The sequence below is a fragment of the Ranitomeya imitator genome, chromosome 4, assembly GCF_032444005.1.
Source record: "Ranitomeya imitator isolate aRanImi1 chromosome 4, aRanImi1.pri, whole genome shotgun sequence".
In the NCBI taxonomy this organism is placed as follows: Eukaryota; Metazoa; Chordata; class Amphibia; order Anura; family Dendrobatidae; genus Ranitomeya; species Ranitomeya imitator.
Genome location: NC_091285.1, coordinates 536,499,037 through 536,519,802, shown reverse-complemented (window position 1 = coordinate 536,519,802; position 20,766 = coordinate 536,499,037). Strand labels below are relative to the sequence as shown.

The 20,766-nt window shown below is 42.6% G+C and overlaps 1 protein-coding gene across 1 annotated transcript in view; it reads left to right on the top strand.

Moving 5' to 3' along the window:
- The window catches only part of ABHD2 (abhydrolase domain containing 2, acylglycerol lipase), a 61,450-nt gene extending 41,166 nt beyond the window's left edge, over positions 1–20,284 (top strand). Inside the window, exons 6-11 of the mRNA XM_069766224.1 lie at positions 4,454–4,637; positions 9,771–9,863; positions 12,203–12,310; positions 18,352–18,421; positions 18,528–18,612; positions 18,764–20,284. Coding sequence (XP_069622325.1) covers positions 4,454–4,637; positions 9,771–9,863; positions 12,203–12,310; positions 18,352–18,421; positions 18,528–18,612; positions 18,764–18,960 — 737 coding nt within the window. The 3' untranslated portion in view covers positions 18,961–20,284. The remainder of the gene's footprint in view (positions 1–4,453; positions 4,638–9,770; positions 9,864–12,202; positions 12,311–18,351; positions 18,422–18,527; positions 18,613–18,763) is intronic.
- Positions 20,285–20,766: the final 482 nt, after the last annotated feature.

The following is a 20,766-nucleotide window of genomic DNA, read 5'->3' as shown; positions in this document are numbered from 1 at the left end:
TACAGGACAAATATTTCTGTGGAGCATCTTATGGGGCCATAATCAACATTTGTGCAGCATCATATGGGGCATATTTTAATATGGAGCCTCTTATGACGCCCATCATGAACTGTATGGAGCATTGTATGGGGCTCCTGATTCAACACTTAACCTACTGATGTCTCAATTAATTTTACTTTTATTGGTATCTATTTTTATTTTTGACATTTACCGGTAGCTGCTGCATTTTGCAACCTCAGCTTATACTCGGTATATACGGTATCTAATTCCACATGTGTTAATTCATAGTTTTGATGCCTTCAGTGTGAATTTACAATTTTCATAGTCATGAAAATACTGAAAAATCTTTAAATGAGTTGTCCAAACTTTTGGTCTGTACTGTATCTCCCATAAATATCGGATCGATGAAAACCCCAATATTCATCACTAACCACTGACTAAAGAAAGTCTGAGATACTTTTGAACAGAGAAAACCCATGTACCGTATATACTCGAGTATAAGCTGAGAATTTCAGCCCATTTTTGTAGGCTGAAATTGCCCCTCTCGGCTTACTCGAGTCATTCCCAGGGTCGGCAGGGGAGGGGGAACGGCAGCTGTCTAATACTCACCTGCCCCTGGCGCAGTCCCTGGACGTCCCTGGTTCTCCGGGCGCTGACAGCTTCTTCCTGTATTGAGCAGTCACATGATTCCGCTCATTACAGTAATGTATATGGACCCGACTACACTCCCATAGAGGTGGAGCTGCATATTCATTACTGTAATGAGCGGTACCATGTGACCGCTCAATACAGGAAGAAGCTGCCGGCGCCCGAAGAACCAGGGACCGCGCCGGGAGCAGGTGAGTATGACGGGGGCAGTGCGCTATATTCACCTGTTCCTCGTTCCACAGTCGGCGTCGCTGTGTCTTCTGCATCCTCTGCACTGACGCTCAAGTCAGAGGGCCCAATGATGCGTTAGTGTGCACGCCGTCCTCTGCCAGAGCGTCAGTGTGGAGGACTGGGAAGACACAGCGACGCACGGCGGTGGAACGGAGGACAAGGGGCTTGAGCGACGAGAGGTGAGTGTGTATATATATATATATATATATATATATATATATATATATATATATATATATATATATATATATATATATATATATATATATATATATATATATATATATATATTTATATTTTTTTATTTTTTTTTAATCGCAGCAACAGCATATGGGGCAAATGTCTGTATGGAGCATCTTATGGGACCGTAATCGGCATTTGTGCAGCATTATATGGGGCACATTTTAAAATGGAGCATATTATTTGGCTCCTTCAAACTGTATGGAGCATTATATGGGGCGTATTTTGTATGGAGCATCTTATGGGGCCCATCATGAACTCTACGGAGCATTATATGGGCTCCTGATTCAATATGGATATTCAAAAACACTTAACCTACTGATGTCTCAATGGATTTTACTTTTATTGGTATCTATTTTTATCATTTACCAGTAGCTGCTGCTTTTTCCACCCTAGGCTTATACTCGAGTCATTAAGTTTTCTGTTTTTCTCGGGTCGGCTTATACTCGATTATATACGGTACTTCTTTACCTCGGAGTATACGAGTCCTAGACTTGTTGGCTGGTTCTCAGAGATCCCTTGTGGTAATTACCTGTTCATGGCAGTAGTGCTTATTTCAACAGTGGTTTATCAACTCTTTTTCACTTCCCCATTTAGAATTCCCAACGCCGTCATACACAAAAATTCTCTACTGTTGTTCTTGACTTTTTAACTTCTGTCTCTTGTTCAATATTGGTTGTATGTCGTTTTTCCTAACCTTGGTCGTGTCTTTTGAACACTGAACACCCTGTACTTCTGAGTAGTGAAAGCAGGCTGCATCTCTGGGATATGACAGCACTGGAGGATAATGGGCCCTGTTGGCCATTTGAAACCAATCTTTTGATTGTTCTGTGATCACACCCCAATATCTTAGCAATTTCAAGAATACTGCATTACTCTAAGGGTATGTTTCCACGTTCAGGAAACGCTGCGTTTTTGACGCTGCGTTGAGCTGCAGCGTCAAAAACGCAGCATCCAGATGTTACAGCATAGTGGAGGGGATTTCATGAAATCCCGTCTCCACTATGCATTAAAAGACGCATGCGGCAGACTCGCGGAAACGGACATGCGGCGCGTCTTTTAAGAACGCAGCATGTCCTTACATTGCAGAAACAACGCAAGGACAACGCAGGTGACCTGCCAGTGACCTCAGGTGCAGATTTGGTCAGGATTTTACCTGCGGAAAATCCTGACCAAATCCTGATGCAATCCTGAACGTGGACACATACCCTAACAATTTTTCACTTTTCATAATTCTTTTTGGCCCATTTTGCCTGAGGAAAACAGGCTGCCTAATAATAATAAAATCCACAACCGTGTGTGTGTGTGACAAAAAAAACTTTTTTACCCCAAAAAAGGGCAACCATGATGTATGATTTGCTCATTCTGGCCATAGAGGTCTAGTGGGTGGTCCTAATTAACAACTGACAGCCTTCATTGTAGAACAGTGCAATCAGATAGCTATCAATCACTTAATCTGCCGACCCACCAGACTCCTAAGCATTGAAAGACGAGAGTTTAAATAGAATCCAAGTTGTTCGTAATCTTCTCATCCGTCCCTACATATCAGTGCGCCGTGCTCCTCCACGCTCTATATCTCACTTGGACAGGGCTACATATTTAGTGATACCATCTACAGTAATACACAGGAAGTTTTTTTTTCTGTAATTTTTACTTTTTCAGTTGGTAAGTGTGGTTTGAAGCACATTGTAGAAATGAATTAACATGTTACAGCTTTGTGGACCATTGGCAGGAATTGTGGGCGACTACTCACTTGATTTATGGCTACCATACTTGATTCATTTATTTAGCTCAGTCCTTTTTCCTATGGGGAGATCTCTGACCTAGGTCTAAGAAAATGTGTTTGGCCTTTTGCTTTGTGCCGACATACTCGCCTGGACAAACTACAGCAGCGTGCTGCACAGTATGATTGCTGAGGTGGCCGTCAATGTTACTTCCCAAACTCACGCACACACGGGCAGAACATATAAACTCCTTTCAGATGTTGTCCTTGGAGGGATTTAAACCCAGCACTTCAAAGCAACAGTGCTAAGCACTGAGCCACCGTACTGCTCTAAGGAGCTGTGCTATGATCAGACCATGTTCCTGTACTTGCAGACACAGACATTACACAGCACACAGCAGGGGCGCATCTATAAGATTATCTCGGCACAGGAACGTGTTTTTTTTTTTTTTTGTTTGTTTTTTTAACACTTCCAATTGTGGAAATTATTACTCCAAGATCTATTGATTAAAATCTACTTTTGGGGAAAACCTCTTTAATAATTTTGGTGATCAGAATTTTTTTTTTTCTTAAAAACTCGCATTAATCAAAATCCAGTCGTCAAGAGCCCCTAACAAGCCACGTTTAAAGAATTTCCTTAGTATTGTCCAGGTCATGGCATTATCGCCTGTGTGGGTGCTGGAATGATCACCTGGGCAATATAGAAAAATTCATCAAATCGGACCTGTTGGTGGCTCTTGAGGACCGGAGTTGGGGAACTCTGGGCTATGGAGTAGATTCCTACCAACACTGCATTGGCGTTGCACTATTGCTTCTGGCATCTCCAATATTCTCGGGATCATACAGCTGTGCCTTAGGTAGAAATCATTCTACGTCATTTAGGTTGGTTCCATAGACGCTGTATTCTGTCTTGAGTGACGGTTGGATGGTTGGGTCAGTCTGTAGGCTATGTTCACAAGTTACGTTTTTGCTGTTTCTTTCTCTGCACACCTGCTCTTAGCACTGAGGCTGCTTACAGAAAACTGGTTTTGTGACTTTTTTTTGGTATTTTTATCGGGTACATTTGTCCCTTGTGCATTCTGATTAACCCTGCTGTTCTGTTCGGTCTGGGGAGACTTATTTTGAACTTTGGTATTTTTTGGGGTGTTCAAGATGCGGTTCTGAAACTTGTGGTTGATTGACTTAAATGAGGATGGGTCGGTCGGCCACGGGTTTCAGAGCCGCATCTTGAATATTTTAAAGAATATTGAAGTTCAGTCGGTCATTTTTGACCAACAGAACAGCAGGGTTAATGCATAAAAAACCCATGATAACATGGTAACTTTCTAAGAGTTTTGCACCAAAAACATCAAAACTTGATGCCTGCATTTTTTGCTGCGTTTTTGCGCTTAATGCGTTCTATGGGTGGAAAAAAGCTCCAAAAACACTAAAGGAAAAAAAAGCTGAAGTGACGCAGCAGTTTTCCAATTTAGTCAGGAAACTAATCCAATGTGTATGCATGAGATTTCGGAAGTGTCCTAGCTTTTGCTGGTACTGTAGAACGCAGCAAAAATGCATTGTGTGAACATTGCCTTAAAGTACACTTTTTTTTATTTTTTTATTTTTCTCCAGGCTGCACTTGGGAATTTGGCGCCATGGTGAACTATATCCGGAAGACCTTTCCGCAGACCAGACTGATCGTTGTTGGATTTAGCCTTGGAGGAAACATTGTCTGTAAATACCTGGGTGAAGCAGTGGCGAATCAGGAGCGAGTCTTGTGCGCTGTGAGTGTGTGCCAGGGGTACAGCGCCTCCCGGTAAGTGATCTACTCCGGGGTGTTGTAATGCGTCAGACTCCTTTCTGCAATGTAACTATGTACAGAAGTTCATGAATTTACTTCTATGGCCTAACAAATGAATATGTAAAATGGTCATGTCCGTGGTAAGCAGTCGGATATTACCATTCATTCCTTTAGGGAAAGGTAGAACATTCGCAGTGTCTGTCTGATGTGACTGAAGCTAATAGGAAACTACACTTTGGGGTATAATTTGAAGCAACTTGGTGAGAGGAGGCCATTGTGGTAAATGTGGTGCATTAGTTTCTTTAGTGAACCTTATCTCTCATTATCATTTGCTGCTCATCTACCCATGTGTAATTTTCGTGTTTATTCCCATGTATTTGCCAGCGTGTGTGAATGAGGCCCAGACACTGATTGCACTGATGTCCCTGCATCTTGTGCCTCAGCTGCTCCCCCTAGAGGTTTGTACAGGGGGTGACCGACCTTTCTTGTACGGATATGTAATCTGTACATTTTAGTCTCCTGATATAAAGTTGTAAAGAAAGCAAGTTACAAAGTGCAGTCCTACTGTTTATCGGCTGATATCGTGTGCAGTGAGGTTCATTCACTGCCTCTACGTGGAGGGGAAGAACCATGTATAGATATTATGGCTTCATTCACTGCCTCTACGTGGAGGGGCAAGAACCATGTATAGATATTATGGCTTCATTCACTGCCTCTACGTGGAGGGGCAAGAACCATGTATAGATATTATGGCTTCATTCACTGCCTCTACGTGGAGGGGCAAGAACCATGTATAGATATTATGGCTTCATTCACTGCCTCTACGTGGAGGGGCAAGAACCATATATAGATATTATGGCTTCATTCACTGCCTCTACGTGGAGGGGCAAGAACCATGTATAGTTATTATGGCTTCATTCACTGCCTCTACGTGGAGGGGCAAGAACCATGTATAGTTATTATGGCTTCATTCACTGCCTCCATGTGGAGGGGCAAGAACCATGTATAGATATTATGGCTTCATTCACTGCCTCTACGTGGAGGGGCAAGAACCATGTATAGATATTATGGCTTCATTCACTGCCTCTACGTGGAGGGGCAAGAACCATGTATAGATATTATGGCTTCATTCACTGCCTCCATGTGGAGGGGCAAGAACCATGTATAGATATTATGGCTTCATTTACTGCCTCTACGTGGAGGGGCAAGAACCATGTATAGATATTATGGCTTCATTCACTGCCTCCATGTGGAGGGGCAAGAACCATGTATAGATATTATGGCTTCATTCACTGCCTCTACGTGGAGGGGCAAGAACCATGTATAGATATTATGGCTTCATTCACTGCCTCCATGTGGAGGGGCAAGAACCATGTATAGATATTATGGCTTCATTCACTGCCTCTACGTGGAGGGGCAAGAACCATGTATAGATATTATGGCTTCATTCACTGCCTCTACGTGGAGGGGCAAGAACCATGTATAGATATTATGGCTTCATTCACTGCCTCTACGTGGAGGGGCAAGAACCATATATAGATATTATGGCTTCATTCACTGCCTCTACGTGGAGGGGCAAGAACCATGTATAGTTATTATGGCTTCATTCACTGCCTCTACGTGGAGGGGCAAGAACCATGTATAGTTATTATGGCTTCATTCACTGCCTCCATGTGGAGGGGCAAGAACCATGTATAGATATTATGGCTTCATTCACTGCCTCTACGTGGAGGGGCAAGAACCATGTATAGATATTATGGCTTCATTCACTGCCTCCATGTGGAGGGGCAAGAACCATGTATAGATATTATGGCTTCATTTACTGCCTCTACGTGGAGGGGCAAGAACCATGTATAGATATTATGGCTTCATTCACTGCCTCCATGTGGAGGGGCAAGAACCATGTATAGATATTATGGCTTCATTCACTGCCTCTACGTGGAGGGGCAAGAACCATGTATAGATATTATGGCTTCATTCACTGCCTCCATGTGGAGGGGCAAGAACCATGTATAGATATTATGGCTTCATTCACTGCCTCTACGTGGAGGGGCAAGAACCATGTATAGATATTATGGCTTCATTCACTGCCTCCATGTGGAGGGGCAAGAACCATGTATAGATATTATGGCTTCATTCACTGCCTTTACGTGGAGGGGCAAGAACCATGTATAGATATTATGGCTTCATTCACTGCCTCCATGTGGAGGGGCAAGAACCATGTATAGATATTATGGCTTCATTCACTGCCTTTACGTGGAGGGGCAAGAACCATGTATAGTTATTATGGCTTCATTCACTGCCTCCATGTGGAGGGGCAAGAACCATGTATAGATATTATGGCTTCATTCACTGCCTCTACGTGGAGGGGCAAGAACCATGTATAGATATTATGGCTTCATTCACTGCCTCTACATGGAAGGGCATGAACCATGTATAGATATTATGGCTTCATTCACTGCCTCTACGTGGAGGGGCAAGAACCATGTATAGATATTATGGCTTCATTCACTGCCTCCATGTGGAGGGGCAAGAACCATGTATAGATATTATGGCTTCATTCACTGCCTTTACGTGGAGGGGCAAGAACCATGTATAGATATTATGGCTTCATTCACTGCCTCCATGTGGAGGGGCAAGAACCATGTATAGATATTATGGCTTCATTCACTGCCTCTACGTGGAGGGGCAAGAACCATGTATAGATATTATGGCTTCATTCACTGCCTCTACGTGGAGGGGCAAGAACCATGTATAGATATTATGGCTTCATTCACTGCCTCTACGTGGAGGGGCAAGAACCATGTATAGATATTATGGCTTCATTCACTGCCTCTACGTGGAGGGGCAAGAACCATGTATAGATATTATGGCTTCATTCACTGCCTCTACGTGGAGGGGCAAGAACCATATATAGATATTATGGCTTCATTCACTGCCTCTACGTGGAGGGGCAAGAACCATGTATAGTTATTATGGCTTCATTCACTGCCTCTACGTGGAGGGGCAAGAACCATGTATAGTTATTATGGCTTCATTCACTGCCTCCATGTGGAGGGGCAAGAACCATGTATAGATATTATGGCTTCATTCACTGCCTCTACGTGGAGGGGCAAGAACCATGTATAGATATTATGGCTTCATTCACTGCCTCTACGTGGAGGGGCAAGAACCATGTATAGATATTATGGCTTCATTCACTGCCTCCATGTGGAGGGGCAAGAACCATGTATAGATATTATGGCTTCATTTACTGCCTCTACGTGGAGGGGCAAGAACCATGTATAGATATTATGGCTTCATTCACTGCCTCCATGTGGAGGGGCAAGAACCATGTATAGATATTATGGCTTCATTCACTGCCTCTACGTGGAGGGGCAAGAACCATGTATAGATATTATGGCTTCATTCACTGCCTCCATGTGGAGGGGCAAGAACCATGTATAGATATTATGGCTTCATTCACTGCCTCTACGTGGAGGGGCAAGAACCATGTATAGATATTATGGCTTCATTCACTGCCTCTACGTGGAGGGGCAAGAACCATGTATAGATATTATGGCTTCATTCACTGCCTCTACGTGGAGGGGCAAGAACCATATATAGATATTATGGCTTCATTCACTGCCTCTACGTGGAGGGGCAAGAACCATGTATAGTTATTATGGCTTCATTCACTGCCTCTACGTGGAGGGGCAAGAACCATGTATAGTTATTATGGCTTCATTCACTGCCTCCATGTGGAGGGGCAAGAACCATGTATAGATATTATGGCTTCATTCACTGCCTCTACGTGGAGGGGCAAGAACCATGTATAGATATTATGGCTTCATTCACTGCCTCCATGTGGAGGGGCAAGAACCATGTATAGATATTATGGCTTCATTTACTGCCTCTACGTGGAGGGGCAAGAACCATGTATAGATATTATGGCTTCATTCACTGCCTCCATGTGGAGGGGCAAGAACCATGTATAGATATTATGGCTTCATTCACTGCCTCTACGTGGAGGGGCAAGAACCATGTATAGATATTATGGCTTCATTCACTGCCTCCATGTGGAGGGGCAAGAACCATGTATAGATATTATGGCTTCATTCACTGCCTCTACGTGGAGGGGCAAGAACCATGTATAGATATTATGGCTTCATTCACTGCCTCCATGTGGAGGGGCAAGAACCATGTATAGATATTATGGCTTCATTCACTGCCTTTACGTGGAGGGGCAAGAACCATGTATAGATATTATGGCTTCATTCACTGCCTCCATGTGGAGGGGCAAGAACCATGTATAGATATTATGGCTTCATTCACTGCCTTTACGTGGAGGGGCAAGAACCATGTATAGTTATTATGGCTTCATTCACTGCCTCCATGTGGAGGGGCAAGAACCATGTATAGATATTATGGCTTCATTCACTGCCTCTACGTGGAGGGGCAAGAACCATGTATAGATATTATGGCTTCATTCACTGCCTCTACATGGAAGGGCATGAACCATGTATAGATATTATGGCTTCATTCACTGCCTCTACGTGGAGGGGCAAGAACCATGTATAGATATTATGGCTTCATTCACTGCCTCCATGTGGAGGGGCAAGAACCATGTATAGATATTATGGCTTCATTCACTGCCTTTACGTGGAGGGGCAAGAACCATGTATAGATATTATGGCTTCATTCACTGCCTCCATGTGGAGGGGCAAGAACCATGTATAGATATTATGGCTTCATTCACTGCCTTTACGTGGAGGGGCAAGAACCATGTATAGTTATTATGGCTTCATTCACTGCCTCTATGTGGAGGGGCAAGAACCATGTATAGATATTATGGCTTCATTCACTGCCTCTATGTGGAGGGGCAAGAACCATGTATAGATATTATGGCTTCATTCACTGCCTCTATGTGGAGGGGCAAGAACCATGTATAGATATTATGGCTTCATTCAGATGCAATGAAGTAACAGAAGTGTATAAGCTTTTCTGCAGGATTGCCTCCTCCTCCTCGTGCATTTGTTATTGCTGTGGATCCTGTAGTTGAAGTTAAACCAATGTTTCTTTTGGCGTCTTATGTGGCTCGCGTGCCCTGTGCGTCTTGGTCTTTCACTTTCTCATAACAGTTCATGGATTGTTCGGATTTTCTTCCAGCGCTCAGGAGACCTTTCTGCAATGGGATCAATGTCGACGGTTTTACAACTTCCTCATGGCCGACAACATGAAGAAAATCATTCTGTCTCACAGGTATTACACTGCCTAACCATACCAGGGAACCGTGACCAATGTAAATGGCCCGCCACGTCCGCTCGCATACAGTAACCTTGTAAACTATTGGTACTTACACATCAGCTAGCTTTGTGAACCTGTATTTGGTTTTTACCTTTTTCAGTTTTTTCTTTATTTTCATAAAAAAAAAAAAAAGTTTCAGGATTTGTAGCAAAATCCAATGTAGTTCAGGAAGGCAGCCAGCACATGGTAGAAATAGAAATCCAGTCCGTATGTATATCTGTACATGAAGCTAATCCTCCTACCTATCTACAATGTCTGTCAGAGGCCGCAGGCTCAAATAGGCCACCTTGGACAGACTTGGCATGAACCACTCCGTCTGGCAGATCCCAGAAGACCTGGTCCTTCACCCTTTAATCCCTGTACAGGGATCTGCTCATACAATGGATTGCTTCCACAGAAGGGCTGCTGACCGGAGGAGGGAACCACAGGCAAGAGAAGTCAAGGGACCCAGGACAGAACCAGGAGAACAGTCAAGGCACATAATCGGAAGGCAAAGAATGGACTGGAAATGGGCTGTGGTCAGACAATGAACAAGCAGAAGCACATAGTACAGTACTGAAGCCCAATGCAATCTTTACCTGGTGTGAGGCTCAGGGATTTAAATGGGCTCATAAGGCAACAAGAAACTAACCCCATTGCTCTTTGAGCAGCACCAACATACCTAGAAATTAATCGGGATGCCGTGCTGCCACCGCACATCTCCCACAACTAAGGCGCGTCACCCATCAGCAAAGTGGGAAAGGGAAAGGCACTAGCCTGGATGTGACAATATCATTCAACAGCTGTATATCTGAGTCCGTTTCAAGAACTTATGAAGCAGAAATCTATTCAAAGGGTAGATACAGACATTACACAGCAACACAAAGTTCACTAAGAGGAGTGAAAAGTATTGCTTACAAATTGTAAGGAAATGGAGGTGACACAATAGCTAAGTTCAGACTGTGGACCCTGGGAATTATCCAGTCTGGGGTAGTGCATTCCATAAAACTGGGGCAGCACAAGTGAAGTTTTGAGCTGGTGTGGAAGGTTTGGAATATCCGTACGGAAAGCATAAATACGGTGTTAGACCAAGCCGAGGTGGAAATGTAGGTCTGCGCAGGACTGACGGGAGCATTGTGGGAGACACCGATACGTTTGTTTTGTAGCAGATGGAGGACCAGTGCAGTGACGGTCATCTGTGTAGTGGCCGGACAGGTCTGTTCTTGGGGGACATGTACCACATCAGTTTTAGTGTTGGGCTTCTCTGAGCTTTCGTTTTCAATCAGTTATTGAGGATTCCTAGCCAGAAATAGCAGATGGTTAGATATTCATTGATCATACATCAGATTTTTGTCTTATGCCATCTAATCACTAAAATCTCTGCAGATTTTCATTCACATTCCTGACAAATGGTATACAAGGACTTGTGCAAATGGGAACTTTGATCACTTCATTTGCTAATTTGACTCATACTTACTTGACAGTACAATATTGTAGATGCTTGATATCCAATGGACAGGCATTTAATATAGTGCAAAAAGATAATTTTACACTCCCTGCATAGAGCAATGTGTCTAGAGGTGTATACAAGGGAAGAAAAAGGCTGGAGAGCGTTTTGTGCCCATTGGATAATAGATGAGCAGAACTGTACCCACAGCGCGGCACTCTGACAGATTCACTTCAACCAGATAATTCCTTTTGCAATGTCTTTTTTTTTTTTTTCCCTTTTACTGTTACCTGGCATGTTTTTGGCTATGTATGCACATGGAAAAGATCTGTTCGGGTATGTTTCCATGGTCCGTATTGGCAGCGCTTTGGACACAGTGCCGTCAAAGCGTTGCCGGCTTTTGTACGCACGGTGATTCTGCATGTGTCCATTGAACCATGTGGAATCACCGCATCCTATACATTCAGTCTCCGCAAGATAAAATTATATGCTGCTGTCTAGAAAGATGTGCCGCATGTCCGTTTACGCAGGGTTGCCGGAGGCATCCGTGCACTCATAATGGAGATGTGATTTCATAAAATCCCATCCAGTATGCTGTAACATCCTAGCAGCAGCGTTTACGGACCATGGAAACATACCCTTAATGAAGTAAAGGCACGCGGGGAGCATCTCTCAGGAAGTGGTTCCAGACTTGTCTCCTCTCCTGCTATGGTCCCTGGACAGATATTCAAACTAGATGGCAGTTTTCTCTAGGGATGGCAGCTTCATTGTGCTGTACAATCTTATGTTTTTTGGCTCCTACATGTGATCTAGTCTAGGATTGTATATGGAGTTGTGTTTTTTGACGTTTCTTGTCGTCTTCTTTTAGACATGCGCTTTTTACGGACAGCCGAATGAATAAAGTATTTGAAGACTCTGTGCTCAGCCGGCTGTACACCGCCACGTCTCTCATGCAGATCGACGATACTGTAATGAGGTAAGCACAGCATGCTCTTCACAATCTCTGGATCCGCTCACCTAGTTTGGGCCAATGGTGAGGTCTAGCTGCAGTTTCTTTTAGTTTTGTTTGCTATGTGTTCATTCTAATAGTAATGTGAGGTTGTGTGCTACAAAACATGGTTGAATTAATGATGATAAAATCCTTTCTAAGGTAAGTATCAGGGAAAATTGGTGTGTGCAACTTGTGCTTTACTGTCCTAATACCCAGATCCGTTACCAGAACAGCTTTTTTTCTTTTTGCTCTTTGGTGAATAGTGTCGCTGAAAGAATGTCAGCCTCATAGTTGTATGTATTCATGAGAAGAGGCGTCCCTCTTGAATCTCTGCCTCCTTCTCCTCCCCCACGGTGGTGAGGACAGGCTGTGTGCACATATTCATAACTGGAATACACCGGACTGATATCTGCGTCCATAGTATTCCTTCACGAGTTTGGACAAATCGCAGGTCATAGCTGAAGTAATTACATGACACATCCACTTTAACGTTACACAGTGAAAATCTGGAAACCCTGTATCTGATAATCCAGACATATTCATAATTTGGAAGTTGTTTCCAACATATTATCGGCCTAACCGACCGCTGCGCTCTGCAAATGACTTTCGACTAATTTCTGCCCTAATCCGTACCCGTGCTGCGCCACTCCTCTGGAATGCTCTACCCCAAGATATTAGGACTATCCACAATTTGCATAGTTTTAGGCGCTCGCTCAAAACACATTTGTTCAGAGCGGCCTATCACATTCAGTAATCAGTCATGTTAGCTTTTTGTGTGTGTGGCCCATTCACTACTTCCATCTATCCCCCACCCCCTGAAGATGGCTGGACCATCATTGTAAATACATAATTGTAAATACACACCTGTACTTTGTATCTCCCCCACCTCATTGTAGATTGTAAGATCTCATGAGCAGGGTTGTCTTGTGTTGCTTTAATTATTGTATTGTTAACATTGTTACTTATGACTGTTGTTTGAAACTGTTTAACTGTAAAGCGCTGCAGAATATGTTGGCGCTATGTAAATAATAATACAAAAACACAAATAGGCGGGCACCGCACACAATATATCCCAAAGGGATCAACCACGTGCATATAAAGAATATCAGAGAAAACAAGAAAGGAAAAGGACTATGCACATAGTGGGATCAACCTTATAAATTTTATTTTATTCCAACAATTCACCATACACAAAGGCACAGAAAGGGAGAAACAAACATTTAAAAACATTTAAAAACTAAACGGACCTACCCACATCCCCCCATATACAGTAGCAGGGATCCATATAACTCCATATGACAAATACAAAAATGATGCAAGGGGCACTTAAACAAATAGGCAGATCAGTACAATAGTCAACACGTATATTAAATACTCTGTACTGCCCACTTAAAGAACGCTCATACAAAAAAGCGTTATACGAAGTAAGAACCCAAATGCAAAAGGATACCCCCCAGTCACACAGCAAACCTGTGATCAATAAGCGTACTTGTCCTAAGCGAAGGTAAGGTGCTAAATCAGCCAATTGTCTGATGCAACTAGCTTGCCATCTTCCCTAGTACTAACACCCCATATCATACTTTACCAAAATGTAGCACCGATTTTCCAGCCACTAAAGGGCCAATACCCCATTGATGTCAGTGGATAGATGTGCCCTTGAGCAAAGTATGAAAGCAGCGAACACACATAATTATGTGCACCTAGGTGAGGTCAGGGTGGACAGAAAATAGAGCCAAGACCGGGGAGATCCAAAAGGAGGGGGGATGGAGGCCCCACGCGTATTGACGCTACTAGAGCGTCTTCGTCAGGGAGGATGGGGGATGCACATAGCTCGGCGTATTAACAAATCAGTTGTTGTATGAGTGGTGTGGATGTGGTACCAGACTGCGTGTGTATCTGACCAATACTTTATGGTCCCTTTTTCTACGCTAGGGGGTCTCCTTTTGGGATAACTGGTGTTTGTGTACGCAGGACTCACTATTGCGACAGATAATAAATATATATTTTTTCTGTCTCCATCACGCATGCCCGGTCACCCCATTCATGGTAACCCGGGTACATGCGCAGAGACCTCCTTGTACGCCGATTCGGCGTTTAACCTCATGGTACAAATATTTATGTTTTAACATCTTGGCACCTCTCCCGGGATGACTGGTGCGCGAGCGCACCAGGTCTATGATCGTGACAGTGAAAACTATCCCTGGTCTCCACTGCGCATGCCTGAGCGCCTTCCCCATGGTAACCTGTGCCTGGGCGCACGGATCTTATCGGCGATCGCTTGCTGGACCTGTGCGCGTGCGCAATAGCCCTGTTGTGGCCTCTTGTCCAATCGGCGCAGGTCTTTGATACTCGCTTGGCTTGAGCGCATTATGGTGGATCTGATAGGTCGGCACTTATGCTACCGCTGTGCGCATGTCCGGAATCTCCTCTCCAGTGCCTGGCGTCCAAGGGTCACTGGAATATCGCCGGCAGCTTCACAGGTGACTCACATTTTGATATATTAGGTTTCACATATAAAAGGCATGTCTGGGAGGTTATCCTCACTACCTTCCCCTGACGAAGACGCTCTAGTAGCGTCGATACGCGTGGGGCCTCCATCCCCCCTCCTTTTGGATCTCCCCGGTCTTGGCTCTATTTTCTGTCCACCCTGACCTCACCTAGGTGCACATAATTATGTGTGTTCGCTGCTTTCATACTTTGCTCAAGGGCACATCTATCCACTGACATCAATGGGGTATTGGCCCTTTAGTGGCTGGAAAATCGGTGCTACATTTTGGTAAAGTATGATATGGGGTGTTAGTACTAGGGAAGATGGCAAGCTAGTTGCATCAGACAATTGGCTGATTTAGCACCTTACCTTCGCTTAGGACAAGTACGCTTATTGATCACAGGTTTGCTGTGTGACTGGGGGGGTATCCTTTTGCATTTGGGTTCTTACTTCGTATAACGCTTTTTTGTATGAGGGTTCTTTAAGTGGGCAGTACAGAGTATTTAATATATGTGTTGACTATTGTACTGATCTGCCTATTTGTTTAAGTGCCCCTTGCATCATTTTTGTATTTGTCATATGGTGTTATATGGATCCCTGCTACTGTATATGGGGGGATGTGGGTAGGTCCGTTTAGTTTTTAAATGTTTTTAAATGTTTGTTTCTCCCTTTCTGTGCCTTTGTGTATGGGGAATTGTTGGAATAAAATAAAATTTATAAGGTTGATCCCACTATGTGCATAGTCCTTTTCCTTTCTTGTTTTCTCTGTAAATAATAATAATTATTATTATTTAGAAACATTTCTGACACTCCTAAATGAATTAGAAAAATAAAACTCTATTCCCACTGTAAAAAAAAAAAAGTGATGTCCAATATAAAAAAAAAATTATACCTTTTATTCTATTACAAAAGAAACCGAATACAAGCATATTAAAAAGAGAGCATATTCAGAGTAACTATGTCCCTTATGGAGACCTATAATAACATACCATATCTAATATCTATATAATGTCCTATATTGGAGGCATTCATCAGGTCAGTGGGATCCAGTGGATAAGTCGGGTGTATACACCTACAGCTCTCACGATGCATCAAACGCCATACACTGGAAACACAGAGAATATAAACCCCTCCCAACAGGAAAAAGCTAAAAGAAAAGCTCACGTTTGGGTCTCTTACTATTGTCATTCAGGTCTAATCAATTTGATCTTTTGTATGTGCCTGTTACCTCTGCTTTATTATCTATATTCCTTTGTGTTTTCTCTAGCATCTAATATGGCTATTTTTGGTATTACGCACTATTTATGGCTCTAGGCCTGTAGATTGTATTTCAATATTTATTCTGAATATAGCCTTTTTCAGGTTTTATATATGGTACTTTATATGTCTCTGTGCCTTTTTGTGTGTGTCTACACACACAATGGACACCGCAGATAGTCAGACGAACATAAAAAGTACCATATATAAAAACAGAAAAAGGAGATTTAAAATGTGTATTTAGTTCTTTACAGTATATACCATCGCTGAATAAGTGCACAGTGGCATGTCACCACACATTGTTACTTTCTTTACTGAATGCCTGTATACAGAAAGTATCTATCAAATCTGATGAAGGGCTATGATGTGAAGTGAGCAGTAGTAATAGTTACAGAGGATTTGGGGGACCCTGATCCAGCCGCCAGGTAAGTATTCAACTGCTGTGGGATTGGAGCTCTGCCAATTGACTCCTACATGAAGCATCCGTGGTTCCTCTTTTAACTAACTGACCTGATGCAACATCATGTGTGCTTCTTGCTGCAACACATGACGTCTTGCCAGGCCAACTGATCGAGAGAAGAGCCGGGAATGCCCGTAGTTAGAAGGTGGGTCCCATCCTGCGGCCACGGACTATTGACTTAGGACGGACCCTGGTCCAGCAACCATCAATTCTCTCCTCTCTAATATTGGTACATTTTGTATGTGATTTACACACAGACGTGTTATACAGTTGTGTGAAAGTGTTTGCCCCCTTCCTATTTTGCATGTTTGTCACACTTATTTAAATATTCCAGATAATCAAACAAATTTAAATATTAGACAAAGATTACGCTAGTAAAGACAAAATGCTGTTTTTAAATTAGGATCTTTATTAAGGGAAAAAGAAATCCAAACATACAGGGCACTGTGTAAAAAAGTAATGGTCTCCACCATAAGAAAGAGACTTGTCAAACATGGCCTGTGTGTCAGAATTCCAAGATGAAAACCATTGCGGAACAATAAGAACAGAAATGCTCATCTCAGTTTTGCAGAAAACCTCTTGATAATCCCCCTATACTTTTGGATAATACTCTGTGCACTGATGAGACAGAAGTTGAACTTTTTAGAAGGTATTTATCCTATTACACCTGGCATAGGAGTAATACAGCATTTTAGAAAAGGAACATCATGCCAATAGTAAAATATGGTGGTAGTGTGATGGTCTGCTTCAGGACCTAGAAGACTTGCTTTGGTAAATGGAACCATGAATTCTGCTGTCTACCAAAAATCCTGAAGGAGAATGTCATGCCATCTGTTCTTGACCTCAAGCTGACGTGCACTTGGTTATGCAGCAAGACAGTGATCAAAAACACACCAGCAAGTCCATCTCTGAATGGCTTAAGAAAAACAAAATGAAGACTTTGGAGTGGCCTTCTGACCTTCATCTGATTGAGATGCTGTGGCCTGACCTTAAAAAGGTTGTTCATGCTCGGAAACCCTCCAACTTGGGCCTGAATGACAACAATTCTGCAAAGATGAGTGGACCAAAATTCCCCGTTGTAAACGACTCATATCCAGTTATTGCAAATGTTTGATTGCAGTTGCTGCTCCTAAATGTGACCCAACTAGTTACTAGGTTTAGGGGACAATCACTTTTTCACACAGAACCCTGTAGGTTTGGACGGCTTCATTTAAAAACTGCATTTTGTGTTTTACTTGTGTTATCTTTGTCTAATATTTAAGTTTGTTTGCTGATTGGAACATTTTAAGTGTGACAAACATGTAAAAGAATAGGAAGTTTGGAAGGGGGCAAACACTTTTTCACATAACTGCACATCTGCTTCGTGGTACATATTATTCATAGTTAATAGTTGTTGGAGTAATCATTTCCATAACTAAAAAAAAAATAAAAAAAATAAAAATAAATGTTCCTGTGCGGATATAATCTTATAAATGTGCCTCCTGTGTAGTGGTTGTGCAGGGACATGGTCTGACATAACAGCATGGCATTGAAAATAATTATTTCTTTGAGTGAAAACATTTTTTTAAAATTGGCAGAGAAATGCGTTACCTCACAATCAGCTGTGATCCCCTGCTGTCCTGTCTGTATCCTCTTTTGCTGCCTCCCCTGCCCATGAGCAGTGGTATGATCAGACCATGTTCCTGTACCCATCCAATTGTGGAAATCATAATTATTCCAAGATCTATTGATTAATATCAACACTTTGGTTGTGGGAAAAAGCCTTTTAAGACGTATTGTCTGTGATGTGATTTCGTCGTTTTTTTTTTTTTCTTCTGTCAGACGGTTCCATGGCTATAAGTCTCTTAAGGAGTACTATGAAGAAGAAAGCTGTGTCCGGTATTTGCACAATGTAAGCTTTGATTACTAGCACATGGTGATACATTATAGGGATTGTCTAAGATGGGGCAAAGGGAGGTCTCTTCTTTTTAAATTCTGACCCTTGTCTGTCTCTCTAGATACAAGTGCCACTTATGTTGGTTAACTCAACGGATGACCCTCTAGTCCATGAAAGCCTCCTGTCCATTCCAAAGACTCTGGCAAGTAAGTGTTTTTTGCGGCACTGAACACTGTAATAGAGGCTAGGTAAAATTATCTTTTTTTTTTTCGTTTAACGTTTGTACATTTTTTTCCATTTTATCTGTTCCTTTAACCACCTATTTTTTCTTTTTCTTTGTGCCTGATTTATTTTTAGCCAACAAGGAGACAGTCATGGTGGTTTTGCCTCTTCACGGGGGACATCTTGGCTTCTTTGAAGGTGCCGTACTCTTCCCAGAGCCCCTGACTTGGATGGATAAACTTCTGGTGCAGTACTCCAATGCTATATGTCAGTGGGAGAAAAATAAATCCAAGTGCTCTGACAAAGAACCAGCACAGTCTCAACCTAGTTAATCTGGTTATCTTCCCAAAGACTGGTCTACAGATCCATTGTTTTTATGCATTTATAATTCCTTACTAACAGTTACTGTAATTTTTTTTTCTTTTTTTGCGACTGTCCATCAATTCTTGGGTCTACCCAGATTATCTTTGCAGTAAAACTACAAGGGAAGAGGCCGTGACTCCACTGTGAGCCTACAGAGCTCCTGCATTCCCATTCTGGATAGTTGCTGCAGCGCTTTATGTAGTATATATATATTATATTATATTTATTGCTGTTTGGTACAGCAAGGCCATTGTATTTCTATCAATATATTGTCAAATAGTAACTGATGTAGATATTTGTCTACCCCAGATACACCTCATCTGCGTTATTGAGATTCTCAATGCTGAACGTACATTCCAATTTTTGGAAGTCAAGTTGACATCTGAGTCATTGCATTAGTTCTTTATCACTTGTACATGTTCTATGAAGGGAGACCGGACACATCACGGGGCCAACTAATGTTACTGGACTGATGGGCATATATATTTTAATGACACATTTTTCTGTTATATTGATACACACACTGTAAGGATGTGTTCACACTGCCCTTGTGGGATATGCAGAGGTGTACATAAAGGGATTTCCTGACATACACCTCCAATGAATGCTACTATATAGGAATACGATGGCATCAGTCACCCATAGGCTTTCAGATGTGAAACAACTGTCCTCACAGTATGTGTTCTTTTTAATGGATCCTAGCGATGAACAAATCCATTAGCCAGGATCCTAGTGGCCCCCAGATGAGAAACATTCGAACCACCTCTTATCTACCGACTTCCTCGGCCCCTTTTTTTTTTCTGTTAGTAGGCCTGGTGTGATGTCATACGCGAGTCAATCCACAATGAATATATGGCAGCGAGCCTGCAAGTAATTAGCGACGTGAGCACGTAAGAGGCAGTATGCGATCCGAAACCCACAGAATACTGACGTGGCCGCCGGACAAGAGTCCGGCAAATTTATTCTCTCCTATCTACTGTGTGTCTCCTATATAGAATAGCGTACTTGAGTATGCTATTCTAAGCCACAGTTAAGAAATGTATATGGGTGCTTACTGCTCAATTAGGTCTTTTTCTGATAAATAAGGACCTATAGATATAGAAGGCACATACACTTTGCACATACAGCAAACATGCACTATAACTGGCTCACTGATGACAAGCGGTCTTCTGGATTTTTTCTATATATTAGACTAGTTTATATTAGGTATGGTAAGTAATTGTCCACTATAGGGAAGAAATACATGGGGAATTTATCTAGACAACCTTAAGTCTACTAAAGTAAAAAGTTCTTAAAAAAAAAAAAAAACACACAACCATACAAATTTGCAAACTGAAACTTGCGCCAGCTACCTAAGGGCTTGTTTTCACTTGCGAGGAACACGTCCGTGTCTCGCATGTGGAAACGAAGCTCTGGTGCCGGCACTGTGGAGCGGAGCGTGTGGCCGCATAGCAACACATGGAGCTGCACGCTCCGCTCCGGTGTGCTGGCGCCAGAGCTTCGTTTCCACATGCGAGACACGGACGTGTTCCTCGCAAGTGAAAACAAGCCCTAATTGTGTAAATTTCTGCTAATAAATGATGCCAATTTTGAGCACAAATGACAGTAAATCTGTAGGGCCATGGTTGCCCATGCCCCTTCTACAAGTCCCACTCAGATTATTTTTTTTTTAAACGGGTCAAGACAAATGTAAAATGAAAACCCTTATACTGGCACTGATAAATCCCACTCCTGGGTCTAGTTAACGCCGGAACTGAAATCTGTCGTAATTATTT